Raw genomic sequence first — 18,999 nt, forward strand, 5'->3', positions numbered from 1 at the left:
CCAAAGGTGTCTCTTGGGCTTCCCTGGTGCCGCAGTGGTTGAGGGTCCGCCTGCCGATGCAAGGGACACGGGTTCGTGCCCCGGTCCGGGAAGATCCCACGTGCCGCGGAGCGGCTGGGCCCGTGAGCCATGGCCGCTGAGCCTGCGTGTCCGGAGCCTGTGCTCCGCAACGGGAGAGGCCACAGCAGTGAGAGGCCCGCGTAACACTAAAAAAAAAAAAAAAAAAAAAAAAAAGCGTCTCTTTTTTCTTGTGCAACAGGCAACTTTCATGAGGAATCAGGGCTTGTTCCTCACTGACCAGGCAGGCACTGAGAAGAAGTCATGCAGGGGAAGACTGAGGTTGCCGGAGCAGCAAACAAATGGATAATAGGAGAGCAACTGGCTGGTAGTTATCAAGATTTGCTGGTATAATGAACTTCTAAGGATGTGTTACTGCCAACAATTGAAGACTTGGGGAGGTAACTCATGCGCTTGCTCTCATGTGGTGATGATTTTATAAGAGTAGGGGGATTCCCACCCCAACACCAAAGAAAAGGATTTCCCCTACCCCTGCTCAGATCTTCTGAAAAATGATTATGTAGAAAGTGAGTGAAATCCAAACTATGTACATTTCTCTAGGGAATTTCAGTAAATTACATTTTATCACAAATAAAACCCAACCTAAGCTACTATGTTCAGTCCAGCTTTTTAATCCAAAGTGAAATGCCAGACTCAAGACCAAGAAGCACCAGAAGCTATATTAGACCAATCGTTCAAGAGGCGCCATTATTAAAGCTACTTATATTTGCCAAAATAAATCCACGTGTTTTCACCTGGAAAAGCCAACTCCCTCCCCCTCCCCCATTGTTTCCTTGCTCTTTCTTTGCTTTTCCTCTTGCAGAAATGAAATCCCGTCTTCATCATTCCCCTCTCTCCTCTGGGTGCCCCAGAAACCATTTTAGTCTGTTTTCTTGTTTCAAGAAAGCATTCAAATGTTAGACAGTAGTGTGTTTTAATTCATTTTGAAAAACAAACTCACATGGATTGATTCTTCAGGTCCCCTTACTTGGACCTGACACACTATGAAGTCCAAACAACTCTGCATAGTTACATTAAACAGGTTCTTGTGCTGTGAATTCACTGGGTGCAGGTAGCAGTGAAACATTCCCAAGACAATCACTAGACATGCAGAACGCCAGCCAGAAGCATGGGTCACTTTCAGGGGTCTTGCTGCAGGGAGCATGAGGCTGTATTTTGTGTACGTAGACAACGGTATAGGGTAAGCCATCTGTGCTCAAGGGAGCAAAGCCTCCAATATTCCTCTTGAACCTTAAGGGGTGTCTTTCCAAACGAAGTGTGGTTTCTATCCCTAAACTTCAGAGTCAGATACCTTTCCGAGTTTTATGAGTTGCTGCTTGGAGAGTCAAAGCCAAGCCACGATGAGTGTAAAAGCTGGCTGACCCCTTCCTTCCACTCCTGATCCAGCCAGTGGAGGGGGGCTGGGGTCTGTCTGCCTAATAGTTTCTAGCCCATGTGCTTATATTGGGATCGGTCCCTAGGGATCTGGACCTGGTTGGCAGTCATTTTGTGGTGGAGATGGTAAATCACCAGCGTTACCACAATGACGAGGCCCAAGATGAGCCCCAAAATCAGGGGCAAGGTTTCCTCCAAATGCTCCCGCTCATCCACTGGGCATTTATGCTCTGAAATGGGAAAGAAGAAGAAAAGCAATGAGCTCCTGCCAAAATATTCTGAATCATAAGTCTGCTCAAGAAAACTAAAAGGCAGATAGAGGTGAGAAGATTTCTCAAGGAAACTTCAGAGATATTTTCTTTTTCAGAAACAATACTTCCCAACCAAACTTAAGGCCCAATTCCTTAAAATTTCTGCATAGTGTAAAATAAAAATACATCAGTTAAATAGGGCAATATTCAGGTTATTGGATTCCAGGCCAATGTCAATAAAGCTTCCAAATGATTTATGCAAATTTTCAGAGTTGGGGCATTAGGCACAACCACCATCATTTTTATTGTTTATTTAATTTTTTAAACATTTTACTCGTGTATAATGTACATAGAATCGCAGACAAAATACACCTTTTAGAAAATCTGAAATTACCAGGTGTTGTCAATGATACAGAGCAATTGGAGCTCTTGTCCACCATTGGTGGGAAGTGGTATAATCACTTTGTAGTAAGGTAAGGATAAACATACACCTACCTTATAACCCAGCATTCCACTCCTATGAATTTACCCAAGAACAATGAAAACATATGGACACAAAAAGACTTGAACATAAATGTTCATAGGAGCTTTATTCATAATAGCTTAAAACCAGAAACAACCAAAATGCCCGTCAGAGTAGAATGGATAAATAAACTGTGGTATATTCATACAATGGACTGTTAATCAACAATACAAAGGAATGAACTATGGCTCCACGTAACAAAATGGATGCATCTCAAAAATATTATGTTGAGTGAAAACTGTCAGACACAAAAGAGTACATGTTGTATGACTCCATTTATATGAAGTTCAAGGGCAGGCAAAACTAAGTCTATGGTGATTGAAGTCAGAGAAGTAGGGAACAGTGTGTCTTGCAGAACAGGACACAAGAGGACTTCAGGTGTGATGGAAATGTTCTGAATGTTGATTTAGGTGAGGGTTATGTGACTGCAAGTATAGGTAAAAACATACTGAGTTAACACTTCAGATTTGTGCATTTTGATATCTGTAAATTATACCACCATTTAAAAAAGGAAGTGTAGAGTTATGGATTTATACCACACACATCAGAACTGGTATCAGAATTGTGGTGCCAAAAGTATTAGCTTTAAATGGATAATAAATTTGGTATAGTTATGGGGAAAATCATCTAATACACCATCCTTTAAAGAAGATAGAGGAGAAAAGCATGGTGTATTTTGGCAAAAAAATTATGGTCACAATATTATTATAGTTTATTTCTTTTTTTTTTTAATTTTGTGGTATGTGGGCCTCTGGCTGTTGTGGCCTCTCCCACTGTGGAGTTTATTTCTTTAAAAATTGTTTTGTTGCCTTAGGAGAAAACCTGAATTAAACACATCACCGGAGAAGAATATAAAGGGAGTATTAAACTATGGACAAGAAGTCAAAAGTAATTATGGGAAAATAAGGGGATGTCAAAAATTATCATGAAAAATACTGAATCCCCTTCCCCACCCATCCCCATTCATTAAGTGGTCAAAGAAAGGGGAATTCCTGAGTTCTCTTTCCCTTACCCACCATTCCAAAATCCACAAAGCTCTAAAAACCACAAGTACTTTGTATCATTCATGTGGCAGCAAAAGCTGGCTGCTCTGATTCTCATTTCTCCTCCTTAGCATGAAGATTCATGTGTTTCACTGCAGGAAACAGATTCATTAATCTGTTTGATTACAGGCGCTTCCCTGAGTCTTCTGGGTCTTATATAATATATGGACAATGCACTGTATTATCTTCCTAAAGTCCAAAATTATTCTGAATTCTGAAAAACATCTAGCCCCAAGGGTTTTAGGTGAGAGATTGTGAACCCATAAAAAAAAGCCACGCATTCCCCTCTCAGGCTTAAGCCACTGTCTTCAAACTCTGCCTTTGACCCCCAGGAAAAACAGTATTTTACATTACAACCCAGAACATACGTATACATACATAACTAAAACCAAAGTGTTATAAAACAATGGTTTTCCTTACTTTGTGCCGCTAATAATTTATCCTCTGTACTATTCTCTTTCATTTAAAACAGTGCTGGTCATGACCCACTAAAGCAGAGGTTATAATCTTTCTAGTGTCAGTGTGATGAAACTATACCCCTTCTCAGAATACTTATGATTGCATAAAAATAAAACACATAAGATTACAAAGGAAACAAATACACTGAAGTTCATCTATTAAAATATTTTTAAATAATATGAGGGACAGTTATATATATATTTATTAGTACACAGGTATACTGGCTGTGACTGCAAAGTAGGGAGAAGCATAACTGTTACTTTGCAAGATCTGCACAAACATGTGGGAAGAACAAGACTATTATTTATATTGGTGACAAAGTCATAGGTATGATTAATACTACTGTGGGTTGTTACCTTTATTTATAATTGAAGGAAATGTTAAACATTAATTAGAAATTAAAGAAAATAAAGATGCAAATGTTTCCTATTGAAATGTACAGACCCCTTGAATTCTATACACAAACACTATGCACTCCAGGATTATGATCCTGTGCAATGAACTGATTATACAACCCACAGATTATAGAGTAAGGACAGCTGGCCTCCATCTCTGTCTGGGAGAAGAGCATCCCTTGAGCCCAGCTCAGCATCTGGCTTTTGGTGCTCGGAGACCCCTGACTCCCTGTTCATCTCCACAGGTCTTGGGGTCCCTCACACCTCTGCCCTGGCTGGACTTACAGTTCTAGAGAACACAAAACAGAGGCCCAGGGTGGATGGCCCATGATTGGAAAAAGCAACAACCATCCCAGTCATTGCAAAGAACCAGATGAAGACAGATCAGACAAAATTGTGTAACTGCCAGCTGCCAGTTCAAGTCCCCTCAACCATAAACCTGGTGTGCCCAATTCAATCCTGAATCATCTTAGGTTCTGTTTTCTAGACGTGTGTTTTATTTTGTTTTGTTTGATGACCACAGCATTTTAAAGTTGTATTTACTCCCTGAGGCAAACAAACTGTAAAAGCTCTTAATGAAAAGCAGCTCCAGATGAACAGCATTGAGATGGGCCACGGACCAGGAGGCAAGCTGATTGCTTTCTCCAGCTCTGCTAGCGCCACAGACTTTTCTTGTTGGAGAAGGTGGGCAAGCCTTTTGCTGGCCGTGCTTCCCTCTGCTGTCTGATAGGGCAACTGGAGGGAGGGGTTTGCCCCTCTTTCCATATCTTCTCTGGACTGGCTCAGGACTCCTGTAACCTCAGCAAAATGTATTTTGTGTACTGAGAAGATGTTAAGATGAGTGGGCTTTGGAGATCTTTGGCTGGAGACAAGCAGATACTCTCACCAAGATGTAAGGACAACAGTAAATAAGAAAACAATTACTGATTGATGCCAGTGTGTGCCAGAAACATCCCTGTGCACAAGGAAGAGCTGTATAAACTCTTTCCCACTAGCCTGTAAGCTCCACCAGGGCAGGGAAAGTTCCTATATCCCAGTACTGGGTGTACAGGTGTACAGACACCAACAGGGTCCTATGACCTTGGTATACACCATTCCCACCCATTCCAATAGGCTTTGACTACAAGGCAGGTTAGACATCCTGGAGAGTCAACGCCCCCCTTCCCCACCCCAGCAGCCATCAGTGGCAGATGGGAGTTGGAGGGTAACTCAGGTGGGTACCATACTCTTTCCCAGAAGTTCCAGCAGTGTGAGCCCCAGTGCCCACAGTGGTAACCTGCTCACTTATGCACCTGTACTAGCTTCCTTGCCTTCCCACCTCACTTCCCCACTCCACTAGCAGTGCCTTCTAGAACCACCTAAATAAATTACTTGCCCTTACATACTTATAGAGGATGTGCTTCTTGGGGAACCCAACCTAAAACACTAGGCTCCAGAGCAGTAGCAAGAACACAGAATGCTACGACTGGCTGGCTATGTGGCCCTGCGCTAGGCCTCTGTGTTCCAGCCCTCAACACAGTTCTCTGTGGTGTTAATAACAGGATTGTCTCCCTCTGGATGCTTCCCCAGGAGGCTCTGAGAAGGAGCACCTGCTCAGGTGGCATGTTTCTTCGCTGAGAGGTGCCACGCAAACCACAGGTGCACACAGCACTCTGGATCAGCATCGGCACACCATGCCCTGGTTTGCAGCATGGCAGCCAGTCTTGGGGCGCTCAGTTGGGGGTGATGTACATTCATTTCCACTAAAGCACAGTCATTTGTCTATAGATCTGGGTAAAATACAGATCAGGTGGTATCTCCCAAACACACTGTTAGAAACAATGATAAGCTCATGAATTCAGAGCACCCGACAACCTTTCTGAAGATGGCCCCCCGCATTCACATGTCTGGTACAGTTGCTCAGCTGCAGCAGCTGAGGCTTGGAGAGGCTAAGCGCACAGGATCTGATACCCAAAGACAGGTTCCTGTCCCAGCCCTGGCAGCCACAAGGAGCGCAGTCTTAGCCAGTAACTTTACCCCTAAGTCTCAGCTTCTCCACTGTAAACAGGGATCTCAGTACCTTCTTCACAGGTCTCTTTATTTGTTTGTTTCCCCCCTTGAGAATTAAGATGGGCCCAGTCTATATGTGGCGACTTAAATGCCCATTAAACCTGAGTGTTTAACAAAGGGGCACAGAGGCACCTTCATGTTCTATTACATTTCTTCTGTCTTTATGCGTGAGAGTCGCCTTTAATTCAAGCCATTAAAGTACTCAGGCTGATCTGTTCCCTCCCAGTGATGCATCCTCTGTGCTAGCACAGTCAGAGTTCTCCTGGGGCCTCAAAGGGACTCACTACCAGGAATGAATTGTGGAAGGACAAGTTACCCAACACCCGCTGAGACACATGGGCTGCCTTGAACTGCAGGCTGAGAGTTGCCACACCAAGTGTACCTGTCATAGAAATAAGCTGGCCTCCATGAATTGGCCCCTCGGTGGTTTATATTTTTCACTGCAGGCTGAGACCCACATCCGATTATTTAAAAAAAAAAAAAGCCCAAACAGACACATTTAGCCATTTAGGGCCTGTCTGCTTTGCATACAAGTCTCACCCAACAGCTGTTACCCACTGATAGGATAGATAAGGCCCTAAGCTTCTGCTGCCCCCCGAGCTCTCTGACCCAAAGACTCCTCCCCGTGCTGCTAAGTGACATCACCTAGATCCATAGCCCCCTCCTGACACCCCTCTCCCTGCCAGGACATCCCTTATCCTCCTTTCCTTTGGAATAGTGGTCCCCAGGGTGCTGTAAGCCTTTTTCTGGACGGTCCCATGCTGTGAGGGGCTTTCCTTACACAACCTGCCCAAGTGCCACCCAATGAAGCTTGTGTGTTTCTGCCTCTCATGGTCATATCATATTCCTTGATCAGCTCAAAATCCCTCAAATCCCCCTACCGACAGTTTGCCATGGCCAGCAGTATCAGCAAGGAGCTTGCTAGGAATGGAGTCTCTTGGGCCCCGCCCCCAGAACTACGGAACCAGACTTGACTTGGCATGTTAACAAGATCACCAGAGCTGTGCTCAGTGATCTGGAGCCTCTGAGCTACTTTCATTGGGGATCAGCATAGTAGCCAAGCTCAACGGTCTAAAGGGATTTGTGTGATAAAGATGTCATCCCCATCTGGGCTGCTCTCAGCCTCTATGAGTGTCCACTAACTCATTTCACTGACCCTTCCTTGCTTTTCTCAGAATCTATGAAGGAGGCAGGTGGGAGACTGCAGACTGCCAGGCATGACCCCCTTACACAGGGAATAGGCTCTTCATTGGAAGCCCTTATGCTGCATGTCCTGCTTGCACACGACAGAACGCATGCACACAGTCCTGCAGTAGGCGTCAGACATATGACCAGGTGCCCTCCCCACCGCCACGCAGGCAGGCTTCACTCACCCACACAGGCATTAGCAACACATCAGAGCCTCCTTCTATTCTGGGGAGTGGGGTCCAAGTGCCAGGTTCCGAAAAGGCACTCCAAAAGGAATAGTTCAGATTCCACCAAATCAAATAAAATGATCTCTTACGAAACACACTGGGGACAGGTGCTGAGAGGCACAGACAGGAGGAACCAGGAACAAAAGGAGCCCTGCCACACAAAGGCACATTGATTCAGTGAGAGATCCTGAATAAGGCTTGCCTCCTCCCAGGAGTGTCAAGGCTTGAGCCCCAGGGCACCATACAGGAGGCAACACCCTAATTATTCCCCAGAAAAGCCTGGGTGAGACCAGTGCAATTTGCTTGTGCTTAATATATCTGCATTTAGGAAGTTATACATGCTTACAAACTGTCTAAATCTATCTATTTAAGCCCTGGAAGTGGATAAGAACTGCTTTTTATACAAAAACGTCATTAAATCTATGCCAAGAATATCACTGATTTTTAGGAAAACAGCTCTGGTCCTTATTCAGTACTCATTTACTCTTATTTTGTACACAATTCTGACATCTATGAGATCTGATTTCTCCATTCATAAATGACTGTAAGCAGCAACTTAGAAATAACCCAGAGAGGGTTAGGGTGAGATTGTGATAAGGAACTAGTAAAAGCAGCAATTATAGCACCAGTAGTACCAAGAAATGAAGAAGTGTCTAAAAACCATTGACCAGAGAAACACAAAGAGTAACTAGAGACTACTGAAAGTACCTATACAAACTCAGAAGTATGTGATCCAATATTTTCAAAATGAATTCTGGGCCATCCATAATCATAAGTCCACTTACTTTTAATTACATTTAATATTTTCAGTTTAAGAAAGACACTTACATTTTATAAATACTTTCATAATCCACAGTATTTTTTAGTATTAAGATCTTGGCGTTTAGTTTAGTTTCAATTTTGTAGAAAACACATTAAGATGGAATAGCCCATACAGGTAAGAGCCATAACAGGTAGGCATGGCACTGCTGTACTAAATGTATTAAATTCTGATTTGCCTGGCTTTGAAGCATTTGCAAGTCTCTGTTAATTGAGCCCACAGCTTCGGAATATCAATTCAGCCAAAGTTAACAGGGCATCTGCAATGTGCCAAGCACTGTACTTGTTGCTAAAAATATAAAGATGAATAAGAAGGAGGCCTTTCTCTTTAGGACAATTTAACTTAGGAATTCCTTAATGCCTTCTGAATAAATCATGGGGGGAGGGATTCTATTCCGTATACTTTGAATGGGCGGGGCATTTAATGAAAGCTGGACTCCTTGGGACTGATTTAATGATTTGTGTGTGACCCAGGTGGGCATTCCCTAATATCCTACACATTCGAATGGTTGTATTCACCTGGGGACTGCCAGCCCAAAGGTAGGCATCAATAAAGCAGTCAGAATCTCTCCCCATTTCTTAACCACAAGGAATAAATGAGAATATCAAACTGCCTTTAACAACCTCCTCCAGACAACAGAGAGAGAGAGAAAAAAAATGAATGGGAGAATTCACTTACTCCACTTGCCCAGAGTAAATTGTTGCTAGATTTGGACAAATTGCAGAATGTGAGCTTCTCTCCTGCCCTTCTTCTGGGATGCAGAGAACCAGGAAGATATGGACGCCCTGAACCTGCTCCAGCTGGATCCTGCCTGACCCCCTTCCAGGGCTTGCATAGACTGCGAAGAAGCCTTCTTGCATGCCCCAGAGGGAGCAGATCAGGGGCCTTGCCTCCTTGGAACCTCATGGGTGTCCCTCCACACAAAGGTGAGAGTTGTACAGAGGCAGGTCTCCATGAGTCTCTCTCTGTAACCTGTACACACACACACACACACACACACACACACACACCTATTGCATTCTGGTCACACAAAAACTTAGACTCACAGTGGTAGAACCTAGGGCTGGAAGTGTCTAGAGGCCATGGTGAAACTGAGGCCCACATAAGCAAAGGCCCTTCTCCAATCCATGGCTCTCTCAATAGCTGCTTGGGATTTTTAGCTGCCTTTTCCTTGGGAAACTTGCATCAAAATTATATATTTTTTTCAGCTGACTTTCTTATCTTTCTCCCTATCCACTTTCCTTTTTTGGCAAAGGAGGGGAGGAAAGGAAAGATGAAAAAATAAGGGAAAAAAGGAAGGGAGGGAGGAAGGAAGAAAACAGAGAAAAAGAAGGGAGAGAAAGAGAGAGGAAAAGAAGGAAGTGAAGGAGGAAGAGAGAGAGGGAAGATGAAAGAGAAAGTCATTGTAGTTGATACAATTCAGTTTGTTGCCTTTAGTCTTTGAAAAATATTATAGAGGGAGGCAGTGCCATGATATCCTAGAGAAAGTCCACGTGGTAACAGCCTGGTACCCTGGCAGGTTGCCTTCCACATCCATCTTGAGGTCAGCCTTTGCTTCCTTCCTCTCCCTCTCCTTCTGCCTCCCCACCGACCTACCTTCACTGAAGACAAAATCAGAGATGATGTCAAAGGGCTGGATGTGGACCGCAGACAGGATCATGGTGACTGTCTTCTGCGGATCACTGGAGGCTAGTGAAATGGTCTGCTGAGCTTGACATTCATAGGACTTTCCAGCTGGGGTGACCAAGGCAGATAGATGATGCGAGTTGGCTGTGTGCTTCCCGGCTGCAGGGAAGGCCCAGAGCAATGGTTAGGCCCCTATAGGGCTGGCAGAACTCTCATTATGGTGATCCAGATAGTTGACCTTTGTCTCTTAGCCCAGACCCCCACTCTGATCCTCTGCTGACATGCCCTGTTGCCTTGCCCGGCTGGGGCTATGCAAATGCGAATGCACCCATTCTTTCATGAGCATGGATTTCTTAAATATTAATTTGGAATTTCCTTTTGGAAGAATAAAGTGATACCTAAAACCCCAACCCTTTTTACTATATAAGACCTCACAACAGAGATTCCAAAGATCCACAATGAACAGTGACTTGGTATCCTACACCTCGCACTGGCCTGCAGAAAATAAAATATCTTCCTCAGCAAAGCATGGCTGCTGCTAGTACTCTGAGCAGATGCCCTTGTACGCATACATATTCTTTGGAAGCCTGCCTCACCCCTTTTCCTCCTTTTCTGGATTAAGGTTTTTTTTTTTTTTCCTTTTTTTGGTCTAATTTAACTGTGTGAAACGTTTGAATATGAATTTTGATGAAGAGACAAAATTGCCCTTTTTACTGCGATGATAAGGGGTGAAACGGAAAAGATGACATATGTATTCTTATACATGTTCAGTAAAAATCTTTTCCCAACTCAGGTGCCCAGGTGATGAAAGGCTTCATTATGAGTAGATCAGATAATTTACAAAATAAAAAAATACATAAATTTAAATGTGGTCTTTGATGGTGCCTGCAGATCCCAGCATTGTTATTTGGAGCCTAGATATCCCTTGCCACAATATTTTTGGAGGATCTGGGTAGTTGTTGTAGTGATGGGCATGAAAAGCTAATAAATAAGGATGGTTTAGAGTCCACTCTGGGGTGGCCGCAGTGCATGACTGAAGATTACGGTGAGGCCTGAGCAATGCGCCAAAAGATCTGAAGGACATCAGATTCTGACCCAGAATGAAAGTCATACTGTCCCCCTTGAAGTTTTAGCACATAAGAATAAAAACCAGGGTGCAGAAGAAAATAAAAATACAGCTTTGTCCTTCTCCGTGCTTCTTTAAAGGACAAATCATAAGAAAGCCATCCTGAAGCAGCCACAGGAAGACAGTCCCTCAAGAGACATCTCATCCAGGATCAGGTGATGGGTGACAGGCTGGGCCTCAGGCCCTGGGTTTCTTGCGCATCTACAGGGCCTGAAGGCCAGAGGACCCACCGGCGCTCCCGCTTGCTTCCTCCACCTTGGAGAGCAAGTCCAGGGCTACCTTGGCCTGGGAGCACAAGGCCCTGACCCTGAGGAATTCGGCCTCCAAGCCTGAGATCCCTGCAGTGTCTGCGCTTGCCCGGGCTCCTTTCCCAGCCCTGCTGGTCTCTACTCACCACTGACCGCGTCTTTAAAATGGGTCTTCTCCGAGGAGTCATAGACAAACTGGACCTTGCTCAGCCTCCACGTCGCCTCGGGTCCCTTGGATGTGTTGTGACTTTCCTGCCGAGCGGGGCAGGCGCGCGTTAACCGCCCGAGCAGATCTGGGTGGGGAAACGGAGGGGCGGCCCCTACCCACACCCACCCGGAGTCTGCAACCCCTCTGAGCGCCCCACTAGCACTTACCTTTACAAACAGCATTTTGAGCGCGTATGCGCGATCCACCCAGAACACCTGCAGCTCCGACTCGTTGTGGCCACAGTGGCCCTTCACCTCAGCTCCCCGGGTCAGTGAGATATCAGCCTGTTCCGTGATTAGCTGGGAACACAGACGCCCCGCACCCCCTCAGCGCGCGAGCCCCAGTGGGGGCTGTAAAGGGCAGCGCGTCCAAACTCCGGGTCGCACGCCTGGGCACTCCTTTGCGCGCGCGCTCCCAGGTCCAGGAACATGCGGTTAGATGCTTTGCGTGCAGACCCGGCCGTTAAGGAAGCAGAGAGAGGGATTTACTTTCAAAGCAGGCGGGGCGAGCAGAAGGCATTACAAGCCGGAACCCCCATGCAGCATTTGGGAGCAGCCTGCAGGGTGTAGGGGGGAAGGCGGGTGACCCAGGTCTTCACAGGGTCTTGAGGGAAGGTGCCCTTCGTCCCTGGAGCCCTAGGAGCAAGCTGCGAGGGAAAAAGTGCCTTACATCTACATAATTGCTGGCCCACACATCATAAGGGACAATAAATTTGGCTGCAAACTCTGCCATGAGACACGTCGTCCCATTTTCCCGCACCACAAATATATCTTTTTCAGGGTTAGTGGAGAGGCCTGAGAGATTCTCCACTTCTTGTTCTGCCATGATTCGAGCCATTGTATCTGCAGAAAACAAACAAAAAATCCTATCGGTTAGGGGCTCAGCGAGCCCACGCGTCTCCGGCACAGGGGTGGAGAGACAAGGAGGTCTGCGGGCTTTGGGCTGCCCAAGTTCCTTGCCGGCTGCAGGGCGCTCTGAGAGCCGTTTCGCTGACCTAGCGCCAACAAATTCGACTTCGTTGCTGTTAATTTATAATAAAAATAAAATTAAAAAACATTTAAAGCCTTATTAATTTGTAATCCGACTGGCCTTTTTCTTCATCTTAGGCTTTTAAACCAAAGCTTTCTCGCCAGTGCTCTGAGCCCACGAAGCAGGCCTGTGCAGCATCGTGTCTGGGATTGGCGTACAAGTGTGTGGCTCTCTGGGGAATTCCCTGCCACTGATGGGAAGGTCCTCCCCTCCTCCCCCCAAAAAAGAACAAACCCGCCAAACATTAGGGCCACGTTTTGACCTTAAGCTAATGGCTTTACTGTGCCAGTTCTATTCTCTGCAAAGAGTGCACCCTGCTCTGGCGGTTGCCGAAACGCTACTCACGGAAGAGCATCAGAAGAACTCGAAGTCTATTCATGCCGAGAACGACTCTTCCTCGGAGATCCATCCTCGCGGAGCAGCGAATAAGGCCAGCCAGTGGTGCTGCTGCAGAGGCCGCCCGAGAGGGAATCCCTCAAAGTCGCCGCTGGAGTGAGCCTGAGTGAGCGAGGGGCGGGGGCACCGAGAGGGAGGAGGGAGGGAGCACGCGTTCCGTACGCACTGGCGGACTTGGTGTGGATGGAGTACCGCACCGACCCGGGCAGGGTGAACGCTAATGTGCTCACTGCAGAGGAAAGGACCGCGTGGCGAGGGAGCTGTCCACGGCTGCGAGTGCTGAAAGGATTCGGTTGTATTGCTGGAGTGATTGTGGCTGGGCTTGTGCAGAGCTCCAATGAAATTTGGGAAGGCTAAAATTCTCCCTGAGTCTGTTTCCTGCGCTGCAATTGCATCCGCAAAGATGATTCTATCCTGAGAAACTTAATAGCACCCTCCGACTTATTCAATATCCCTACCAGTACAGTGATTAGGTGGTGAAGACATCACACCACTGGAGTCCTGGCTTCTGAAAATGCTTCTAGCTCCTGAAGGAAAACGGTGGAGCACAAATTGTTGCTGCTTTGGGGGCGGAGGCGTAGGCAGGAATAGGGAAGGAAAATGCTATGGCAACAGCTTCCTGCATTTGGAGACATCGCCTTCTCTCCCCTGCTCTCACGAGCTCAGGGTTTAAAGTTAAACTGATGCCTCATCAAGTGAGGCCGTTAGTCAATGCAGTATGTCTATTTGGGCTTGTTTTTTGTGAGTTCTGTTCTCTGATTGCACGAGGACTTTGAACTCTGGGGTCACCTACCCTCGCTCATTATATTGTGACTACTCTGCTAAGAGGAATGTAAGTGAACCCAAAGTTTGTGAGGGTTATGTAGCATCTTTTAGGACAGTCCTAGTTATATATACACACACACACACGCATGCACACATATAATACTCTACAGCATCTAGTGGGACAGAAAAAACAAATACTACGGGGCTAATTCCTATATTTACACTTTTTAGTAGCTTGCTTGATTTTTAAATATTTTGCTCCATAAATCAGAATACAACACTTTCAGCAATAGGCATACTGTCCTAATCAATTGTAGTGATGTCCAAATATTTTACTTCTTAGTGGTGATTTCATTATATAAAAAATCAACAATATAATGTCATAAAACAATGTCATAATAAGGGGCAAATTGCAAAGTATTTTCATGTTCATTGTCAAATTTGATCCTCCCTACAACCTTAGAAGGTAGGCAAGGGAAGATATACCTTATTGTGGTTGTACATACCCCAAAATTGAGGCTCAGAGAAATTAAATGACCTTCCTCAATGTCACATGGTCAGTAAAATTAAAATAGAAAAATCACATTATTTAACTTCATAGGGATCATTTTCATTTTTCCTTATATAATACTTTGACTCTAAAATATACCATACGTTGATTTCCATTAAAAAATCTTTATTCAGTGACCAAATAACAAGCTAACACCTAAGATCTCTAGCTCACATTCCTGAAATGTATAGAGTGCTGTTTTAAGTATAATAATATTCTGACATTATGCTTGCCACAAAGTGTTTATACAATTATTTTTTCAAACCTGTTCCTATATCAATAATGAGATTAATAGCAGTTCAAATTATGAAGTAATGTTTAAATCAATACTATATTTTTACATCTTTATTTTTATCTCTGTATTTTGATATTTCATCCAAACATTTCTCAATAACTTTATATAACTGAATATATATAGAAGCACTGAGGCAAAATTGTGATTGATACAAAGGCAATTATTATCAGTTGACAGTGGAATTTGTAAAAATTATATATGCCTAATGATTTGTCATGTTAGCAATTGTTAGTAAACACTTATTTTCCTGTAGCACTGTAAAAATTAGAAAGCAATGAGATATAGGTAATGGAACATTTATATATTCTCTTTCCCTCTCTCCCTTTAGTAAATGAGGAAAGAAATGAATGGATTTCAGTCCAGGAGTCACTATTTATTTTTTATGACCTTGTACAGATTTTAGTGTTCCTCACCTAAGAAACTGGGATAATAGCTCAAGGGATATCTGGTTAGGCCAAGTGAGCCAATGATTATAAAAGCATTAAAAAAAAAGACAAATTAATTTAGACCATAAGCATTAACTGAGTACCCACTACTTGCACTATGTTTGGTAATCTGGAAACCCAAAGATAAACAAATACCATTATAAAGTAGAAGAGATATCTGTAACAGTTAGGACACTTTCTCTTGTGACACATTATTGCAGATATCTTAAATTATAAATTGTTAAAAAAGCAACTGAATTAATTGATGATTAGCTGCTTTAATAATAAAATATTAGATGGGACATAGCATTGGTCATGAATCTTAAGTTGTTGTAGTTGATTTACAAATCAAATAGTGGTTCCTTTGGAAAATGGTTTCTTTCCATACCTGACATAAATGATCTCCTTGTTGACCAGCAATTGAATGAGTCAAAGGAAAAAAAAAGGAAGCAATTTTAACTCCTTTTCTTCAGAGAATCATCTTCAAAGCATAATTAATTTAAAATCCCTTTGGGTATTTAATCTTAAACATAGCTTTACAAACACCCATTAACTTATTTGTCTATCTGTAATGATTCTTACATTGCAATAGGAGTCAGGTCATTATACCTACAACTTTCACGAACATTAATTAAATACTTTCTAATCATCCTTAAAAAAACTTCAGTTCTTTAAAATTACTAAAGAGATAATAAAGGAGAAAAATGTACCATTAAATCATAGTAACAAAGTTTTCCAGGATCCATTCCATTCTTCATTTCTTAAGTGGGAGAGAAAGTAGGAGAAAAAATGCCATAAACATGTACACTCATGTGGATGATAGCTGTGTCAATTTTCATCAACGCTGCCGGCAGTCAATACAAATGTCACCCAAGTGCACTGGCTTTTGAATCTCTTCTCAATCCTTTAAGTCCTTCAAAGGATTCTCTTCAATTCTGGCATTTACTTATTGAATTAGTCTTTATGAATCTCATGCATATCATTGAGTGGTTACTGTTTCATGGATGTGGAAGAAAAGACCCACTGTATGTATAGAACTTTTAGTTTGGGTGAAAGAAAATGAGAAGAATCATGAAGATGTATGGTTGCCTGGCACAATGTGTGCACAGATGTTTAAGGAAAGAAAAAGTAAGATAGCCACCCCAGGGTGGGGTGGAATTGACCAAGGAGGCCTCTTGGAGAAGGAGATCTTAAAGAAGTGGACAAATTGATCTAAGGTAAAGGATAAAGAAGGGCAATGCAGATGGAAGAAAAATATATTAAGTAGGAGAGTCAGTGCAAAGATGTAATTCTTCATTGCTCCATATTTATCAATTTGCAATAAAGAAGAAATTAGACTCCCAAATCCACAGTGTCTTATACATAACCTTTATTTAACTTCTTTATTTGGTAATTTACCCATATATGGTATATGCAAAAGAATGGCATATGCAAAACATTCTAAATAAAATTAAATATTCAACTTATTAGGTGTATCTCTTTATACTTGGTTGCACAAGCAACTGACTTGTACCTGTAGAATCAAAAGTGGAAAGCTAAGCTTTGTTGCAGCTGAAATTTGGCTTGTTGATGTTTCAATCCACTTTACAGTGAAATGTAAAAATGTACTCTGGTGCTGCTGTTCCCACCACCACTAATGCTCTCCCCTGACCCAGCACACACACACACACACACACACACACACAGGACAAGGAGGGATAACTGAACTGGACAAGATGCACACAGCCCTTACGCCCAAATTACTAGTTACCAAAACATTTTCCGTGCTGAACTTAATCACTGGACAATTATTTCATTTAATTTAATCACTGCCTTTGAAAACCTTTGAAATCCTTTTGGGATAGGAACTGAAAAATAAGTACACATAAAAATATTTTGTGCATATATTGGCAAACCCTAGAATATGTGGAAAGAATCAGAAAATTAAGTTTAGCCCTCTGATGCACTAAGCTTGCATGACCTTGATGAAATTTCCCTCATCCTTCCTGTCATTGGTCTCTCCTGCAGCTAGTTTAAAGAAACCAAGCTATTTCTGCAATGAGGGTAACCAGTGGAGAAGACAAGGCACCAGAATAATAGCCCTTTCATTGGAAATGTATCTTCATGCTAAGTTCTTAGAAAATGTCCTTTTATGAACTCATTTAGGATAAATGCCTTCACATAGGAGGGAATGCAGGGGACAAAGTCTCTCTAAAAAAACTACCTGAATAAGCAGATGGTGAGGCCAGGTGATCATTCCTGAAAGGTTCAAGAGCACAGGAATTATTTTCATCTCTTGAGCCAGTAATTAGTTAACTGTTTTTAAAACAGTTTATGATAGCTACCGCTAGCTTCAATGTGTAAAATTTTAGGCTACTGAGTACAATCAGTCCTCTTGGCTTTCCTGGCAGCGAGGAAAATCTTAACACAGGGGGGACCCGGGACTTTTCTGTAAAAGACAAGAGTCAACTGAGAATTTTAAAAAGTCCTTTAAGAAGTTTTTTTTCTCCAAGAAATACTAACAGTTATCCCAGTAGGCTTAAGGTTAGACAAGCTGTGGCTCATTTACAGCAGTTTGCTATCTGCGTTCTGAGACAATGCACTTCTTTAAAATTTCTTTTATCGTGTATCACAGGGGTTCCTTATTCCCAGTTACCTACTCTTTAAGTTCTCTATTTCTGCATATTCACCTGAAGATGTGTTGGAACTAAGGGAAATTTATATTAATTGCTATGGGGTGGGGAGGGTGAGAGTGGGGCGGCCAGTCAGCTGAGCTTGGAAGGAAGCTTTGCTGGTGCAGACCTGGAGCCCCGGAGTTGCCCTGGGGTGTTGTGATGTTGTAAGTTTGGGATGTTTCTATGGCTGTTTATTTGAAACCATTGCAAGACGCTCGCTCTGGTAACCAAGAAAGGGAAAGAGGAAAGAGTCTTCAGTGTGTTGGAAAGACGACTGGCATGGGAATCTAGGAAGCAATGTGTTAGCTTTATTACTCCACTAACAAAAACTTCTGGAAGGAATGGTTTCACCTCTCTGGTCTTCAACATGCCTTTCCTACAGGATCCTTCCAGGACTGCATGCCCCGCTTCTATGGGTGACCTTAGTTAGGAAGTGATCTGAGCAATTCTTTCTAGGGGAAAAAAAAAAGCAAAATCGAAAAACCAAAACAAACAAACAAACAAAAAACCACTGAGGATTTCCATTACTAAAGCTTTCTATCCCAACGCGCAAGAAGCCTGCACAGATCTAGACTCACGGATTGCGGCCCTCGGCGTTACCTTTGGGTGACACCGAGGCACATGGGCCCGGTTGCTCGAGGTCTGGAGCTTGGCGGGGCTGGGGCTGCGGACTCCAGACCTGTCTGCTTCTGCCCGAGAGACAAGAGATGCGCGTTGCGGCGGTGCGCCCAGCGGCCCGAACGCCGAGTTCGCGGCGACCTCAGCAAGGGAAAGACGTCGGCGCCAGGCACCCGGGTTGGACTTCACCGCACGTTCGCGAAGCTGCTCCCGGTATGGAGGTGAAAGAGGAACCTTGCAGAGGTGTGGTCCAAGCCGGCTCCAAAGCCGGGTAAGAAGGATCAATTCCGAGGTTGCTGGAGTTGGGCGAGTTCGGGCCTTGGCTGCTGGACAGAAGCTCCGGGCTCTTTTGTGTTCTGGTGTCGAGGGGAATTAGGACTAGAAAGGGAGGAAGTAAGTTCCTGGCAGAGAGTGTTCTCTGGCTCCCCGCGACTTTCTTTGCGGCTTCCAAGGCCGGGAAGCGTTGGCAAACCCCACGCTGGGGCGGGGAGGGTGGGCGGTGAAACCCAGGCGCTCTGCCTGCCTCGCGCCTCTCGGGTCCCTACCCCGCCCAGAGGAAAGCCGGGGGGGCTTGAGCGGGGTGGGGTGTTACACAGAGGAGGAGGAAGAGGCCAGGTTGCAGAGGCTTCGCGTCTCTTCTTTTCTCTTTTCC

The 18,999-nt window shown here is 44.1% G+C and overlaps 1 protein-coding gene across 1 annotated transcript; it reads right to left on the reverse strand.

The window, feature by feature from the left end:
• Positions 1 to 974: 974 nt before the first annotated feature.
• On the reverse strand, positions 975 to 18,717 carry LAMP5 (lysosomal associated membrane protein family member 5). Its single transcript, XM_067707491.1, is given in 9 exon segments — positions 975 to 1,682; positions 10,004 to 10,192; positions 11,554 to 11,659; positions 11,783 to 11,914; positions 12,285 to 12,457; positions 12,990 to 13,077; positions 13,079 to 13,319; positions 18,330 to 18,418; positions 18,537 to 18,717. Coding segments are annotated over 8 exon segments (1,131 nt in total). The 5' UTR covers positions 18,353 to 18,418; positions 18,537 to 18,717; the 3' UTR covers positions 975 to 1,503.
• Positions 18,718 to 18,999: the final 282 nt, after the last annotated feature.

Source organism: Pseudorca crassidens, chromosome 15 (genome assembly GCF_039906515.1).
Source record: "Pseudorca crassidens isolate mPseCra1 chromosome 15, mPseCra1.hap1, whole genome shotgun sequence".
NCBI lineage: Eukaryota > Metazoa > Chordata > Mammalia > Artiodactyla > Delphinidae > Pseudorca > Pseudorca crassidens.